This window comes from Falco biarmicus, chromosome 2, assembly GCF_023638135.1.
Source record: "Falco biarmicus isolate bFalBia1 chromosome 2, bFalBia1.pri, whole genome shotgun sequence".
Taxonomy (NCBI): Eukaryota; Metazoa; Chordata; class Aves; order Falconiformes; family Falconidae; genus Falco; species Falco biarmicus.
In genome coordinates this window covers 23,386,376-23,404,173 of record NC_079289.1, presented here as the reverse complement: position 1 = coordinate 23,404,173, position 17,798 = coordinate 23,386,376, and the positions used below count along the sequence as shown (strand labels likewise).

The 17,798-nt window shown below is 45.5% G+C and overlaps 1 protein-coding gene across 1 annotated transcript in view; it reads left to right on the top strand.

Moving 5' to 3' along the window:
- The window catches only part of FLT1 (fms related receptor tyrosine kinase 1), a 117,900-nt gene that overhangs the window by 86,297 nt on the left and 13,805 nt on the right, over positions 1-17,798 (top strand). Inside the window, exons 16-22 of the mRNA XM_056329042.1 lie at positions 903-1,009; positions 3,679-3,817; positions 10,021-10,125; positions 13,387-13,500; positions 14,906-14,994; positions 16,793-16,952; positions 17,371-17,468. Coding sequence (XP_056185017.1) covers positions 903-1,009; positions 3,679-3,817; positions 10,021-10,125; positions 13,387-13,500; positions 14,906-14,994; positions 16,793-16,952; positions 17,371-17,468 — 812 coding nt within the window. The remainder of the gene's footprint in view (positions 1-902; positions 1,010-3,678; positions 3,818-10,020; positions 10,126-13,386; positions 13,501-14,905; positions 14,995-16,792; positions 16,953-17,370; positions 17,469-17,798) is intronic.

Below are 17,798 nucleotides of genomic sequence, written 5' to 3'. Positions count from 1 at the left end.
AGACCAGATCCATCCAGCCCATGGGAAAAAGAGCTCATGGACTCCTGCTGGCTGCATTGCGAGACCCCAAGGCAGCCCCCAGCTCTCCAGTGCCGGGGTTTTTGATGAGGGCTGATGGGTTTCCAGAACAGCTGGGATGGAGGTATGGGCTGCAGGGCTCAGTCATTGGCACGGAAGATCTCGCTGAGCTGGGGCAGGGCAGACATGGTGCCCAAGGAAAAGCATCAGGCATCCCGGACAGCAAAACCCAAGCAGCTACACTGCAGTGTGCCCCAGGTCACACCTGGGTTCACTGGCATCTGCACCAGCACAAGCCCTCCATGGAGGTTCTCTTGCACATTAGCAGCAGCTCTCACATCACGGCATTGCCCATGGGGAAGGGCCAGCAGAGCCGTCCCCTCCATGCAGCCCCGTCCTCTCCCGAGGGTGCTGGGGAGTGTTTTCAAGACCTTTGCTCCTCTCTCAGCTGTGGGCTTGGCTAGATGGGTTTTGCTGCTGGGGGGTGAAGGGGTCAAATCACATGCGCTGGTCCACACACATTCTCACACAGAGAAAATTTGGCTAAAAATACCCTGCAGCTGAATTTTTACCTCAAAAGGGAATTATTGTCTGACTGGCCATCCTCAACCTGGTTTACTCTGCCTCCTGCACCTGAAAGAAGAGCTGGCTTTTTACTGAAAATCTCATAGACGGATCAAATACAATTTTGCTGGGTTCAATACAATGGCTTTGCTGGGGAGACCTTTTTGTTTCTAGGCTCCACGAGCCAGTCCAAACAGAGATTAATACCCCATTGAAAAGAAGCTGGTCCTTCCTGGTATTTTATTTTAATGGCAAAGAAACATAAAGTGCCCTTGCTTTGCAGGTCATTTTCTAAAATGTTTGCCACTTGATTTTCCCAGGCACATCGGAGAGGTCAAACCTGGAGCTAATAACCCTGACCTGCACCTGTGTGGCTGCAACACTCTTTTGGCTCCTGTTGACTCTTTTCATTCGCAAGCTGAAGAGGGTAAGAACAGACAGGGAGCTCCCGACAGCACCTGCCTCTCATCACCAGCCCCTTGCTCTTGTTAGAAAATCCTTCCCAGGCCACTGGGTTTGCTGGGTCTACCAAAAAGAAACCTCATTCACTTACTGCTTACCTTTGTTCCCTGTGCAATCGCGAGGCGGCTGATGGGTGCCCAGGAGGGAACCATGACTTGCAAGGCTGAGTATGAGTAAGCCAGGAAGCAAAGCCTGGGTGGGGGCAAGGCTCTGAGACTCACAAGCATTTGGGTGCCTGACTCCCACCAAAGGCATCCCCATTCCCTTAAAAGCTGTGGGGGTTTGGCATCTTAATGTCTTTGAAGATCTGAGTGATCGGGAATGACAGATCTTCACAGAGCACACCGAGGTCTGGCTTGCACACAGCATCTGGTATAATTACATCACTTCCAAAGTGATATTTTACTGGAGTAGGTTTGGTGGTGCAGCCTCTAGAGTGGATGATCCTGTATCAGCATGATAATGTTAACTGCCCCTGCAGCTGACCCTCTTTCTTGTCCAGGGCTGACTGTGATGGTTTAAAGCCCTTTTTCCTGACAACACCATGTCTGCATCATGTGGTGTGTGCAGTTTAAACCACAGCAGCTCTCATAAGCAGAAAATTACAACTCCTCAGTAGCGCAGAAAGATCTCAGAGCAACTTGCAGGAGTAGATGGATTTGAAGGAAGGGAAGTGTTGGGCTGACGGGGTGCACTGCAGGACAGGAGATGAGGAATGGCTGCATGGCCCCCTCTCGCCACTCCCGTTTTCATTAATAATAATTCACTTAATACATTTTTAATGTATTATAATACCAAAACTCGACATTTGCTTTTTAGATCGTTAAAAGATAATAAAAATAATCATCATTGCTGTAGAACAAGGGACTTCAACTAGATGACATGTGAAGGCTCCTTTCCAGATGAGCCTTTCCAGCTAGTGTTGGTCTATGCTTACGGTCTTCTCTGTGTTTCTGTTACAAACCCTTACTCTCAGGGATTTATGTCTGGAATGAGCTCTAAATTACATTTCCTATACAAATCATGTTGCCACAACAGAGAAAAATACTTATAGGCTCTCTGAGATCATTTTCTTAAGATCTATTACACATAAAGGGACAAATGACATACTTAACAATTCTTCATCATTCAAAATGTTTCAAATCTCTAATTGTGCCAAAAAAGTGTTATTCAATGCATCTGATAAAGAACCATGGGAAGCTCTCTGTACCTTCCCACTCCCCTGTTGCTTTTTATGGCATGGGTCCACTTAAAAGCCCTTCTGAAGTGACTGGTAGGAGCAGTCTGGTACACATCTCTATCAAGGAATGCCCTTTTTGGAGCACCACACATGCTTCTGTTTCTATCCATATCCCACTTACCCATGTCCTGATTAGGGCCAGTGGATCATTTGGAGCCAGACTTTATTCCAATTGGCTTTTCCCCAAGCATCAGTGCAATCTTCTTGGGACTCACTTTCTGTTTTCTGGGGATGGTGGAAGGCAACAAAAGCAGGAGCTATTAGCTACTGTCATTTTAGTCTAGTTGTGTTTGTAACCAAAGCATACACAGCTAGTAATATCCTTCTCAAACAAATGCCTGGAAACGCATGTAATTAGGGACATATTTCCAAGCTGTAAGGGAGGAACGTTGAAAGTCACAGGAGGTAAAGCAACAAAAGAAAAATATGTAGATATATCTGTGTGTTTGTGTCTGTGCCTGTGTGTTGTTTCCATGAGTTTAGGAAATATACCACAAAGAGGCTTAGTTCAACAGATTTTCCATACATTCCAACTAATAGCCAGGATATCAGAGCAAACACTAGACCTTTTCTATAGAAATATAAGTGCTCCTGTGTCAAGAAAAGCCCTTTGGATTAGAATGGCAATCTCAGTGCTTTTTGAAGAAAAATGTTTCAAAATGGATGGACTGCAGAAAACTTTGAAACTAGGTTCATCCCTCCTTACATTTCTCATGTGAAGTGGATAATCCATTTGCTCAGTAGAAACTGAACTTCTGTCAAATTCATTTGAAATTATGTGTTTGACTCTGCGTGTTTTTCAATTCCTCCAAACTCAAATAATTTCAGTACATTTGTCAGAAATTATACCAAAGGAATAAAAAATTCTTAAAATTTATAAACAGTTTCTGAAACACGTCATGTCTAGGTCTAGTCTCTTGGCAACTAGTCTTGCACAACTTCTAACCACATATGACCTGTCTTTGCTGGGTATATGGAAAAAATAAACACCAGCAGTTGAACTCCATCTGTTGCATATGGCCACTTCTTGCTTTGCACAATCATGAAGGAAAGTTATTTTTATCAGCAATGTTTAGTCATTTGCTGAAAATATTTCTCTTGACTGTGCAGAGGGTCTGTATCATAACACCATATGTTAGTACAGATCCACATGGATTTCATTGAAGAAACCAGTAAGTCACATAGGAGGAAAACTAAAGGAAGGAGTTTCTTTTACACAAAAAAATCTTGCGATACATAAAAAAGCCAAAGGGAGCTTAACTAAACTGCGTACTGCACTGTGAAACACGTGGCCCCGTTGGCAGAATTAACTTGGAGCCCTTAATCCAAACAAGAAGATGCTTACGGATAGCCTTACCCTTTTTTTTCATTTTGCAATATTCTTTGTTTTCCAGCCTTATTCCTCTGAAATGAAGACCAACCATTATCTGTCAATCATAATGGACCCTGACGAAGTCCCCTTAGATGAGCAATGTGAACATCTGCCTTATGATGCCAGCAAGTGGGAAATTGCAAGGGAAAGGCTGAAACTAGGTAATATTGGCATACTTCATATTGGGTTTGCAGTGATTTAATAAGTTATACCTGTAGCTACAGGTAAAGAGAAGCTGGGTGTGTTTTAGACACACAGCACAACATACTTCCAGGTTTGGTGTGAGCTATGCCCTGGTCCATGACTGAATTACAGTGTTTAGAACTGACTGACTGTCCACCTGACTTTCCATAAGTACATTTTGACTCCAGGTAGGAAAACTAAAATAGAATCACAGAATAATGGAATCATTTAGGTTGGAAAAGACCTTTAAGATCATCAAGTCCAACCATTAACCCAGCACTGCCAAGTCTATCACTAAACTACATCCATAAGCACCAATTTCTACGTCTTTCAAATACCTCCAGGGATGGTGACTCAGCCACCTCCCTGGGCAGCCTGTTCCAATGCTTGACCACCCTTTCTGTGAAGACATTTTTTTCCCTACACTATTTAAACCTCCCCTGGCGCAACTTGAGCCCGTTTCCTCTCATCCTGTCACTTTTTACCTGGGAGAAGAGACCGAGCCCACCTGCCTACCCCCTCCCTTCAGGCAGCTGCAGAGAGCGATAAGGTCTCCCCTCAGCCTCCTCCTCTCCAGGCTGAACACCCCCAGCTCCCTCAGCTGCTCCTCATCAGACTTGTGCCCCAGCCCCTTCCCCAGCCCCGCTGCCCTTCCCTGGACACGCTCCAGCCCCTCGACGTCCCTCCTGCAGCGAGGGGCCCGACACTGAACCCAGGGTTCGAGGTGCGGCCTCACCAGTGCCCAGTCCAGGGGGCGGTCACTGCCCTGGCCCTGCTGGCCACACTGTTTCTGACACCAGCCAGGACATTGCTGCTGGCCCCTTGGCCACCTGGGCACACTGGGGGCTCATGCCCAGCCGGCTGTCAGCCAGCACCCCCAGGCCCTTTCCCACCGGGCAGTTCCCAGCCCCCTGCCCCAGCCTGTAGCGCTGCCTGGGGCTGGTGTGACCCACGGGCAGGGCCCGGCACTGAGCCTGGTTGAACCTCACACCACTGGCCTCGGCCCATCGGCCCAGCCTGCCCAGACCCCTCTGCAGAGCCTCCTGCCCTCCAGCAGACCAACACTCCCACCCAGCTTGGTGTGGTCTGCAAACTCACCGAGGGTGCACTCGATCCCCTCGTCCAGATCAGTGATAAAGATGCTAAACAGGACTGGCCCCAGCACTGAGCCCTGGGGAGCACCACTTGTGACTGGCAACCAGCTGGATGTCACTCTGTCCAGCACAACTGTTTGGGCTTGGCCATTCAGACAGTTTTTTGCCCAGAAAAGTGTATGCCCATCCAATCCACAAGCAGCCAGTTTCTCCAGGAGAATGCTGTGGGAAATGGTGTCAAAGACTTTACTAGTAAAGTCTAGGTAAACAAAATCCACAGTCTTTCCCTCATCCACCAAGGTGGTCACCTTGTCATAAAAAGAGAATACAGGCAAGAATGTTGCACTCTGTTTTGCAGATGGATTTACTTAAAACATGACATAGAAACAGGCAACTGAAGGCTTCCAAATCAGACTGCTGACTTGGATGCTTCTCCTTAGTCTCAAGAGCCTGACCTTTGGCATTTACTGCACTCCCCTTGTCACCTGGTTAGGTACTCATTTGGAAAAAAGCCTATGCAGAAATGGGTCCTCGCAGTCCACCCTGTACTCCTCCCAGTTTCTCCCTTTCCTCCTCTCTCCAGCCCACTCTCCCTGTTTTCCCTCTGTGCTGGGGATTTGTAAACATTCTTGTCAGTGCACCATAAAGTGGAAGAATGTGACACATGAGTCCACACATTAATAATTAAATAAATATCCATGGAAACTTTGAACCTAGAGCTAGCTCGCCTACAGATGCCCCAGTGAAAGGCATGGATTTGGGAGCATTCCTGACTTGCTTAGCCTAGTGTGGGGCTGATGAGGAGGGCAGGAGGGTAGGAGCCAGATTTTGAAGTTGAGGAATCCCTCCGGAAACCACACAGATTTTAGCAAGAAGGTCAACATTGAAATATCAGTGATAAGTTCAGCCTGTTGCTATAGTGCTGTTTGTTCTTTCAGGCATGCATTATATTTGTCCTACAGCATGGTCTAGAAAATCCCTGCGTTTGAGCTAGGAGCTGTAACAGATTCCTTCCATCCTCCGGGGATCAGGGGCAGAGGGTGATTAAAACATGCATACAATTAGGATCACACTTAATTTGCCTGCTGGAAGTCACAAGGTGACCAGATGTGGATAAGTACAGCTGAAATATATTGCTAGCAATTTATAATTGTCATACATAATTCTGGGAATGCTGAAACATAACCTTGTGCTGGAGTGTCTTCAACCTCCAAATAGTGTTCTTACAATGATGGACCAAGAGCCTGATGGGCAGACAATGTGATTGCTCATTTACACGATGTTTTATTTTTGTGTAAATCCCATGGAAAGAATCAAGCAGAAATGGAATGTAAACAGCAAGAAAAAACCCCATGTCCTGCAGGCTTCGTGTTTGGAGTCTGGAGGTGAGGAATGATGACCAGAGAATGAGTTAAAATTGGAAGAACTGGTGTAAACAAAGAAAGAATGCTGACAATGAATGAGAACCAGATTCAGAGAAGCTGGGTATGTGCAGTATGCTAGATTAGCTCAGTGCAAGTCCTGCTTACATGGCAGTTGGCTCAGTCTTTGAGTAACCTTGGAAGTCTCTGAGGATTAGTGTCTCACAAACACAAAATGTGCTTCTATGGTTTTTCAAAAATATTTTTACTTGTAAATGCAACCCCTTCCAGCATCAGATATGCCTCTTTTTCTCTTTCCACCTACTTATCCTCCAGAATACATATTTATTGCAACTTTTGCAAATAAGTCTCTCCTTTCAGCCCACATCTCTTTTTCAGTTTGTTCCTTCAACACACACACGTATAGCCCATGGCTGCGATGCAACGCTTATATAACCAGACACCCCCTTCCTATGTAAGAGCTACAGATGTTACAGAAAATTTCATACAGGTGCCACTGAAGTCAGGATAATTAACATTCAATATAGATTAGTCTGTCTGAGAGCAAAATGTCATCTTTTCATTAGGCAGAAAAATGACGGTGCTATAAATCACTGTCAGCGTGGCTGGAGATAACATTGCAGCCCAGTGTAAGCGCTAGCTGAGCTATCACACATTTCTCACCTTACTCTTGGGCTTGACCTTCCTCATCTATGAGAGGTCACACACTGCTGGGGCTGTGGTGCAGGACCCCGAGGGAGTGTTGCTGCACAGCTCCCACACAGTGCCAAAGGTGCCGGTGGTAGATGGCTTCCTGAGCCCTGCTCCCCCCGGGCGCTGCAAGCCCACAGCGCTGGCACCAAGCACAGCGCTTTCTGTTCTCCTTCACGCGGAGCACTGGTGTACGTAACATAATGGAAAATATGAAGCTGGGTGTGGGGGAAACCCAGATGACTTAAACTGCGGCAAAGGACCTGAGAAACAAACGCACCTTCGAGCCTCTGCCTTCCCACAGACGTAGAGAGCAGTGTCTGCAAGTGCTTTTTGATGATGCCCCAGCCCAGCAATGCACAAGCTTGAAGGACTCTGCTAAAATGGGACTGAAATGGAACCTCCTGATCCAAAACTCCTTGACGGAGGGGTATGTTTGCTTTAGTGAGTTCTGAGTTGCTGGAAGAAACCAAAGTCAAAGGCAGAGTAGAGCATTTTGCTTCCTTGGTCTGGATGTAAATGCTGCAACTTTTCCTACCTGAGCATTACCCCAAACTTGGCCGGTGTAGCTGCTTGAAGGCTGTGACAAGTTGACTTCTCAGATGGTTGGGCAACTGAATATTCCTCTGTTTAATTGCTCCATTTAATACTTCTGTAATTATTTTGTGTGTCAACATAAGGGGTTTTGCAAGAGCAATCATAGACACAATCTACCTACTAAAGTGTGGAGTCTGATCTATGTGCTGAAAAGTTAAAGCAGCCCTATTCTGTGCTAAAATTTAGCACGGTACAAACAACAGCAAAGCAATGAAGTCTAATACATCAAGCGTTATTACAGTTTCCCATTAAATCACAACCATTATTTAGAGAAGGAAGTGTTGTTTCCAGTGCTCATTCTCCTTTATGAAAGGTTAGCAGCTTTGTGTAGCTTTATGACCTAAGCGGTATGTTTTCCAAGTGGTGACTAAGTAGGTTATCTCGATGTGGGAAGTGAGTTAACAGTGATGGAAACAGATTAAGGTTATGGATTAAACAAAGGTACAATGAGTTTTACAGGACCTCAAACTGCAACTTCATCTTTTAGGAACCACGCACAGTTGATACATTAAGGACTAAGAACATCAGTTCACAAAGAAAACTGAGACCTTAGTTTTAATGTTTCTTTTATACATCTGCTGAATGAAGAAGCTATATGCAGTAACTAAAAAGGTGACTGTAAATTTTCAAAGACACACACTGATTTGCTCGTATTTATGTGTCAAACATTAGGGCTTAGGCCCTTCACAAACCAAGGCTCAGTCTGTTAATGCTTTTCAGCCATGTAGATTAATTTCTTCATGGGTTTTATTTGCTGTAAAAAAATGCAACGCTTTTGCACATCGAGGAGGTAAACAAATTTCTGGGGATTTTTTGGCTTAATATATTCCACTTCATGTTTCTGTTGCTTTGATAACATATGCTATTTGCTTCTACTGACCGACTGAGAATTACAGTTTAGAAATGTGATACACATATACAAGGTAGTATCTATTTAATTTAGAACTGACAGCAGCTCTTCTTCTCTGCTTGTGAGTGTCTGAGTGGGTTTCGTCTGTCACTTAGACAACAGCAAGGTAGATGTCCAAGAAAGGGCTAGTCAAACAGATGTCCAACATAGGAAAAGCCAGTTGTGCTATGGATATGGCTATGTTGCATGTGCATACTTGAGAAATAAATATGTCACATCTTATTCCTTGCCTTTATAATGAAAAGCTGGCCTTTATTTTCTACTCTTCTCTACACCACAAAACCCGCTGCTATACTCTTGCTAGCCACCTATGTGCCTGCTTTCTGCTGAAGGTGAAGCACAAATACAATCTGAAAATAGTTACTTGGAAATAAAATGTATTGCGAGCTGATGTGCCGACAAGATCTTTCTGGTCAAAACTCCGCCAGCCACTAGAGAAGGCAGAGGCAACCAGGCCTGTCTATGTGAGCACAGTACCAAGGAGGTAGTCAATACTCCTTGCTTTGAATGCTAATAAATCATGAAGAAGGCTGTGAAGATCATATGATTGACATAAAATGTCACAAACTCTAGAAAAGTTATAACAGTACCCTTGGAGTCTTACCTGGTTCTGAACATGAAAAGGACACTCAGATTCTGCTGCTGGAGAATTTTATTGATGCCTGTTGATTTATCTCAAGGACCTCTTGCTGCTTCTCCTGTGGTCTGCTCATCATCTGTAGCATGATGATGCAGTACAAATGTCTGTCCTTGGACACCTGGAAGTGTCATACCCTCCATGACCAAACCCAGCATTTGTCACTCCAAGTTCCCTCTCAGTGAATCCCCCCAGACCTCATTTTGCAAATGTAAAAGTCTCATTTGCACAGATTTGCAGCTTCTCACCACTCCGTGATCTCAGCCTACAAGTGTTTGTTAGGGAAGAGCATCAGGGGGTTGAGCATATATTCCAGGGGCTGCAATGCAAAGTTGCTGCTGCCTTCCTGGAATGAAGATAATTTTAAGGCACTTTGTTTGAGAAGGTAGGATTTGGTTTGTAAAAAATACCGAAGTCTGTGGCAAGCTGCATCTTAATGTGTGTGTGAGATTAGGTGGAGGCCCTGTGTTATTGAGGACATGACTAGCAGTGTCACAGCCTGCTGCATGGTGCACTATGCTCAGGGAAGAGAGGAGCAAATCTTTCTCTGACAGAGCTGGACTGAAGAAAATGAGTCAGAAGCCAGTGTACCTCCACTGAATGGCTGCATTCATTTAGCATGATTTTCAACCATATCGCTTACTCTCTCTAATGACTGTCTTCTGGGTTGTCTGCTTACTCCTAAAAAAAACACCCCAAACCAAACAAAAAACCCGAAACACCTGTATGTTGCAAATATACACGTGGGACTTACTGTAAAGCACATTTTTCAATTGTTAAGCACATTTTTCAATTCATTATCTACGAAGCCATTTCCTGACAAGATTTCTTTTTTACCAGAATGTCTCTTTCCAATTTATTTTCTTTACAGGAAAGTCTCTTGGACACGGAGCTTTTGGAAAGGTGGTACAGGCATCTGCTTTTGGAATTAAGAAATCACCAACATGCAGAATAGTTGCGGTGAAAATGCTGAAAGGTATCTTGCTGGAAAGCTGGGCTGGAAAAATTGATGCCTTATATAGTGTCCCATATTTAATATGATGCTGTCAAAAGCAAGCGTGTATGATGGTATCCCCTCCCCCCCACTAACTCTCTGAGGTCTCCAAAATGTGTACACCAAGCTTCGGGTCCACCACAAGTGAAATGGCAGAACTACGAAATAAAAATTGCATTTGCAGTAAGAAGGATGATAAATTGTCACATGATAAGGAGAAAGTTTCAGATGCAGTGAGAACCTGATTGCCTATTTTTTTTTGAAAATCTGGTTCCACAGCTTCAAATGCCACAAAGAATAAAAGAGTCACTTTTGTCGGATCAGAAGGGGCAATTAGATTTCCTGCGCACTCTATGTTGTACTGTCATGCTAGACTGCCACTGTACCCAACACCATAAATTAAATTTAGCTGAAGTGTAAGGCATCCACCTTGATGTGAAGACACTCGGATGGAAGCTTTTGTATTTTCCTTGGTCATTAGTTCTGATGACTAATCATATCACTGTTAAAAACAGATGCCTTATGTCTGATTTGCATCTGCCTGACTGTTGCGTCTTGTTCTAACCTTCCCCATTAGATTATATAATGATTTTCTTCATGAAGGCCCTTTTATTAAGCAAAACAGATTGAGCAGTTTAAATCTTGGAGCTGTTGTGCAGGTGTGTGCTCTCTGAACCGTCTGCAGGCTCATCACACAGTGCTTAGGATGCTGACACCCGGGTTGTGTAATGGGTTTGCCAGCGCTGTTCATACACCAGCGCTCTTTCCAAAGTGAAATCATCTCCCAGCTATGCACTGCCACTTTTCTCGTTGGAGCAGAAAGGACAAAGACCCTTATCAATTTGAAGAGGGCACTTGGGAAGTTAGCAGGCAGGATGATATTCAGTCATAGCCTGCAGCAGCTGTGGCTGAATTCCCTAACCCAGAGTCCTGGTAGCATCCCTTCCTGTGTATTTAGCTTTCCCTTGTTTGTGTATCTAAGGATCATAGCAGGCTTTTTTTGCATTGCCCTGGGAGCTTACACAGCTTTGCTTATCTGTCTTAGTCCCTGAATCCTCTTCAGTGTCATTCTCTGCCAGGACATATCCCCTGTTCAGTAAGGCTTGGATCCCTGATACTCTCAGTTGGCTCTGTTCAGGCATAGTTTGAATACATCCCTCTTACCCAGTGGCTTCTAGCTTCACAGCTGCTTGCTTATCAGTTATCAGGAGATCTGCACATGTTTCTTCCAGCCCTTGGAGGGGCATGTGCGATACTCTTAGACCTACAGTCTGTCCCTGCAACACTCAACCTGAAATAGCTTCTATTTCTTGCTGGCAGTGACCTGGCAGCTGTGCTCCGTGTAGGGTGTGCCCTCTGGATATGTCTCCAACAGGCTTGTTCTGCAACACAATTCAGATGTTTTCACAGGGGGTGGTACGTGCTGCTGTGATATCCAGGATCACCCCCAAGGAGGGAATTTGCAGATGAGCGTGTTGCAAACCTTTCTCCTCTCTCTTGTTCCAGAAACACAGAAATACCCTGTTGGCCAATGCCAAATGAACAACTGCCCTGCAGCCAGCATGTCTGGAAAATGGGAGGAAACTAAAGCTTTGGTCGCTGTCCAGACCTTCTGCAGCAGTGGGCCAATAGCCATCTGTGTCACTGGTTTCAGTGGATGGCCTGTCACCTGGGTCATTGCCTGACCCCTGGTTAACTAAGCTATTTTGCCAGCTTGCAGACATACGTGCTGGCAGAGTGGTCTGACAGATTCAACATTTCTTTACGTACATCAGCAGGCTTCTTGTGCCAGCCGGCACCATCAAGGCAGCAGAGGTTGCTGCTGGAATAGATTGGAGCAGACGGCAGCTACAAGAAGTCTTAATGGTGGGACTCATGTGCCCATGTGCAGGGTAGATACTTGTATCTGAGTTAGTCACCCAAATTTCCTTTATTGCCAGTGGTGCGAAAAACATCCCATCCTAGGGCAGATTCCTAAGTATGGCGAGTCAGGCACTTGTGTAGCTCTGCTGGCTATGAAGAGAGTCTGTGGTGCCTAGATCCTTTGTAGGTGTCTTCACTACAGGCACCTAAAGTTAGGGGAGATCCGTTCCATTCCTTGTGTCCTCACTAGATTTTCCAGAAACTTTGCCGTCATTCATGGGCTTTGTCCTCACAGAATTCCCATGAAGTGGATGGGAAGTGTCACCACCTATACAGATGAACAGTGGGTCACTGAGTAGATGACAAGTTTTGTCTGGGGCCACCAGGAAAATCTGTTTCCATTCAGATGTTGAAATGAAGGCCTTTAAGACCTAGCTCTAGGTTCTTTCCACAGGACTGTTCTTACCGTCAGTGTCACTAAACAGAAGATGTCCTTTTGGGTCTACACAAAGCAATATGTTTTTTCTTTTTTTCTTATCAAAATAAAATACTGTAGAAAAAGGTTTGCTCAGAGGGAATTAAAAGTTTCACTCCACACTAAATAGGATATTTTGGGTTTAGTTGTGGGATTTCTTATATCATTACTATTATTATTAATATTGATCATAACTCACAAGAGTGACATGTAGTCACCTAACTTTAATGAATTAAAGTTTACTTCCCTGATTTATCATAACACTCCAGGCTTCCTCTATAACGAACAGAACCAGACAAACATCACCAAGGGGCGGTGCAGAGGAACGAAGCTGGGTTAATTAGCATTGATAATATACAACTGTGGGCTGGCTTCAGGGGCGGTGGGTTGGCTGATGGAGACAAGGTGCAGCTGTGGCTGGTTCTGTTGAGGGGTTGGGCAGCCAATGAAGGGAGAGGAGGAAGAAGCAGAGAGAAGGGAGATGCCTTGCTCTTGTCACTGACTCCCTGAGATGTTGATTAGTTCAGGCTAGTACATAACCCTCAGATGGCTGAAGTCAGGCCCTCTGAAACCTGCTCTAGATAGAGTTAATTAGTCTTGAAATCCCCTTTTATTTGTTCTTTCAATTTTTTTTGGCTGGAATGACAAAACTGTTCATGTGAGAAAAAAAAATATCTCAGTTCTAAATATAGCAGAGTCTACTGGGAGGAAGTTGAGTGCCAAAATCTTTTTATGGGCTTTATTGCAAGTAAGAGGATGCTGAGCAGGGAGGAATAGAAAAGAACATCAACACATGAAGTATGTCCAGTAGTGGAAGTTATTTCATTGGAAAACATTGAGAAGTGATAAAGCTCAGCAGGACCAGTTCTTTGCCATTTCACATTGACTTTATTTTGTGTTTACAGAAGGAGCTACAGCCAGTGAGTACAAAGCACTGATGACTGAGCTGAAAATCCTGATCCACATTGGACATCATCTCAATATTGTGAATTTATTGGGAGCATGCACAAAAAATGGAGGTAAAAATATCTGCACTGCACTGAAAAGGAGTTTGGATCACCTCCCAGTAACAGTCAGTTGGCTGTGTTGTTTTTCATCTGAAGATTATAAACTTGAAATATTTGAGCTTGTCCTGTGGTTGGTGAAGAAAAGAGATTTTTTGCTCGTTTAATGAAGTGATTAAACGTTTTTCTCTACTTAAACTCTCTTTTAGTGTTAACATGAGAAGTGTGAATTTAGGACCATGCTGCTTGTCCTTTATCTCACTTCACTGCTCAAGCTAAACATGATCTTGAAAGGCTGGGAACAAGGGATGCTGTCTGCTGGCCCTGAACAGTGAATCGCAAGGCAAATGTTGTAAAAAGCTGTGTGATATTCCACTAAGAAAATCAAAGGGCCACTATGAGTGATCGTTTGTTTTGGATATGTCACCTATTTAGATACGCATTTTATATTTGGGTATGTGTATTAGAAATGCACACCCAACAGTGTGCCCAGGTGGCCAAGAAGGCCAGTAGCAATGTCCTGGCTGGTGTCAGAAACAGTGTGGCCAGCAGGGCCAGGGCAGTGACCGCCCCCTGTACCGGGCACTGGTGAGGCCGCACCTCGAACCCTGGGTTCAGTGTCGGGCCCCTCGCTGCAGGAGGGACGTCGAGGGGCTGGAGCGTGTCCAGCGAAGGGCAGCGGGGCTGGGGAAGGGGCTGGGGCACAAGTCTGATGAGGAGCAGCTGAGGGAGCTGGGGGTGTTCAGCCTGGAGAGGAGGAGGCTGAGGGGAGACCTTATCGCTCTCTGCAGCTGCCTGAAGGGAGGGGGTAGGCAGGTGGGGTCGGTCTCTTCTCCCAGGTAACAAGGGACAGGATGAGAGGAAACGGGCTCAAGTTGCGGCAGGGGAGGTTTAAATTCGGTATTAGAAAAAATGTCTTCACAGAAAGGGTGGACAAGCATTGGAACAGGCAGCTCAGGGAGGTGGTGGAATTGCCATCCCTAGAGGCATTTAAAAGATGTGTAGATGTGGTGCCTAGGGACATGGTTTAGTGGTGGACTTGGCAGTGCTGGGTTAACGGTTGGACCTGATGATCTCAAAGGTCTTTTCCAATCTAAGTTATTCTATGATTCTATTTCAGTTCAACGTGTGTGGGTTGTGGGACTCCAGTCTGAATGCAGCCTGCCCAAAGGGGAAATTGAGGGTCCCTCAGGACCCAAATTCATGACTCAGTTCTCAAAACTTAGGTCCTTCCCTGATTTCCAGAAACAGTATTGTTCTACTAACATGTCCGGAGTCCTTCAAGCAGCCTTCTACTTCATTAGGACATGTTAGTTATTCTGGACTCAAGTTATAGTTGCAGGCACGAAAGACTATTCTCAGAACCGATGCTGCCTAGTATTGCTTTACACTGATCAAAATGCATTTTCTGTTTGCCCAGGGCCTCTGATGGTGATTGTTGAATACTGCAAGTACGGGAATTTATCAAACTACCTGAAGAGCAAGAGGAATTTTTTCTGCCCTAACAAGGTGAGGAGGCAGGTGCCTCCAGTAGGGTTCATCTTTACCTAACTTACGTGTTGGTATTGTAGATGTCAGTCTCTGAGCTAGTCTCCTTAGACTCTCTTTTATCAAAGAAGCAAAATGGTTGCAGTTCACCTGACCTATTTTAATATTTGGTGTGGGATGTATTGTGCCAGGGAGGGACTCATTTTTTTTTTTTCCTTGACTGCAAGGAGACTGCTGGGAGTAATTCAGCTGGAGCCGTCTACGGCAAGAGGAAGTGAATCCTAGCCAAAGTGTCCCCACATGCTCTCGCCCCACTGCTGACAAACCCATTCCTGGTGAGCTTGGGGTCACTTCAGAGGCTGGTGTCAGCGAAGCCAAAGGAAGTGGTTTTGCCCACTGATTTCAGCACCGCTGGGAACACAACTGAGATAATGCCATTTAAAGCTCATGTTCCAAGGCACCCTAATATTGAGAGATTTGCAAGTAATATTATTATTGTGTGAGGAGAAGGGCTATCAAGAAGAAAAGAGATTAGTGTCTTGTCCTCACGTCCCACAGCCCTCTGAATCAAATCTACGGCATGTTTCTTATTACAAACCTGAACCCAAATGTGTCAACTATATCCCTGCTTGTGCGTTTTCAGCAAAATCCCCTGGAGGATTAAGGGCTATGAAGTAGGATTTAGGAGCCCAGACCCAGAAAGGCAACCCTCAAAAACCTGCTCAGCTGTGCCAAAAGTTCAGCAGCATCTCAGGGCTTTTTTAGGAGGTCTGTGCCAGAGGGCACACTCAGGAGGATGTCCCCAAGGCTGTCTGTATTGGACTCTGCATGAAACGCAGCAGCCGCCTTCTCCAACGTGTGGTTGTTGGTGCAGGATGCTCAGCAGGGAGCATGGCCATGCAGGGTGCACCCTGGGGGTAGTTGCTCATATGCCCCCTGATAAAGAGCCTGCCCAGACTTGGTGCTCCAGCACCCTTTGGAAGAGTGCCTAGGCCGGAGGGCGGAAGGGAGCCCAGCTCTGCACCAGTGTGCACAGGGGAGAGAGACAGGGCAGGACAAATAGATAGGGAAGAGGGGGCAAGAGCATGGTCAGGCAACTAGGCTGCTCTCCAGGTAGCAGTGGGAAAGCATTTTCCACATCATGTTGCATGTATCCCGTTGAACCGTCATGGGCCGTAACATGAAAGCATTGGATAAAGACATTGGGGAAGAGAGGCAGTAGCTTCAAACAACAGCTGTGTTTCAAACACAAAGTGCCCTTGCTCCTCGTTGGAAGGGCTTACCGCCCCACACCAAGCACTGTGCAGGAACATATAGGTAGATGCCTTAAGGAGCCTGGGACAAAAAGCTGCTGCTTTATTTTGAGAGGGCTGGGACACCTGCACTCTGGGCACATCCTTCTCAACTCATCCCACCATGCTCTTTCTCTGGCTACTGGAGACAAATAGGCCCTTTCAGATGTTTCATTTCAGGCTGAGATGAGCCACAGCTCAGTGGATGTGTCCCTCCATGGACCCTGCAAATCTTCATCACATCAAAGGTAGCCCCCCACCTGGGTTGCCCCAAAATCATGCACTGGTGCTCCCAAGCCATCACATTTCTGCCCTCTGGTGATGGCAACCTTGGTGGAGCGCAGCTGTGCCACCAGCCCCCACTGGCCACAGTGGCACTGGACACTTGCACCCATGGGAGATGTGACTGTACATGCCACGGACCAGCATTTTCTCTCAGCGGAGAGGCAATAGAATTCTGACTCTGTTCCTCTCCCACCCTCTCCATCACTCTGATGTAGCACCTCTTCTCCTCTGTTTGTTTGAAGGACTCCTCTCTGCAAGGAGAGCCAATGAAAGAGAAAAAGGATATTGAGCCAGTGGAAGGCAAAAAACAAAGGCTGGCCAGTGTCACCAGCAGCGAGAGTTTTGCAAGCTCTGGGTTCCAGGAAGATAAAAGTCTGAGTGATGTGGAGGAGGACGAGGAGGGTAGGTATTAATTCCTTCCTGTCCCTACACTGTCTGTGATATTTTTACAACATACTGTGCATCCCTGAAATTTTTTTCCTCATTTATCACCCTAATAAACATCCGTGGGAGACGCTCACAGGGTCATGTCCAGAGGGTAGAAGATTTAAAAAAAGATTATTTCCAGGGTTACTAAATCGGACAGGAAAATGTGTGATTGTTTCTTCTGACTGCTCCTTATCTTTGGGGAAAACATAGCAGTGTCCAAAGCACAGGGTATAAAGCAAACACTATTTTTGTTTCCAGTGACAGTGGGTTGACCTTCAAGTACTACTCTATGAAGACTGAATTTATGGGAGTAATAGGGTCAGTAAGAGAAGGGGAAAACAACTGCCTTGTGAGCCATCTTTGTAACAAACCTTGTTTTCCACCTTCCCAGACACTGATGAGCTCTACAAGTTGCCCCTCACTATGGAAGACCTGATCTCTTACAGCTTTCAGGTGGCCAGAGGCATGGAGTTCCTCTCCTCCAGAAAGGTGAGTTTTGCACTGGGGATTTTTCCCTGCAGAAGGATGGGATTCAGAAGTGAAATCGTGTCTGCGTTTCGGTGACACCTTCCTTGGGAGAGCTCCCAAAGGAAGAGCCGTTTTCCTCTTGGTGTTATAAATATAATGTGTGTTTATCCAAGTCTCCATAGTCCATAAACACAGGATCATGGCTGAAGGCAGTGGGTCAAGCTCATTCATTCAGGGAAGATCTTTTGGGTGTGGTGGGTTTTTTTCTTCATTTCAATCTATATTAGGTAGGGAGGTCCAAGTGAATCAGCACTTTCCCTGCAAATGTCAAGGGGCTTAAAAATTTATCAC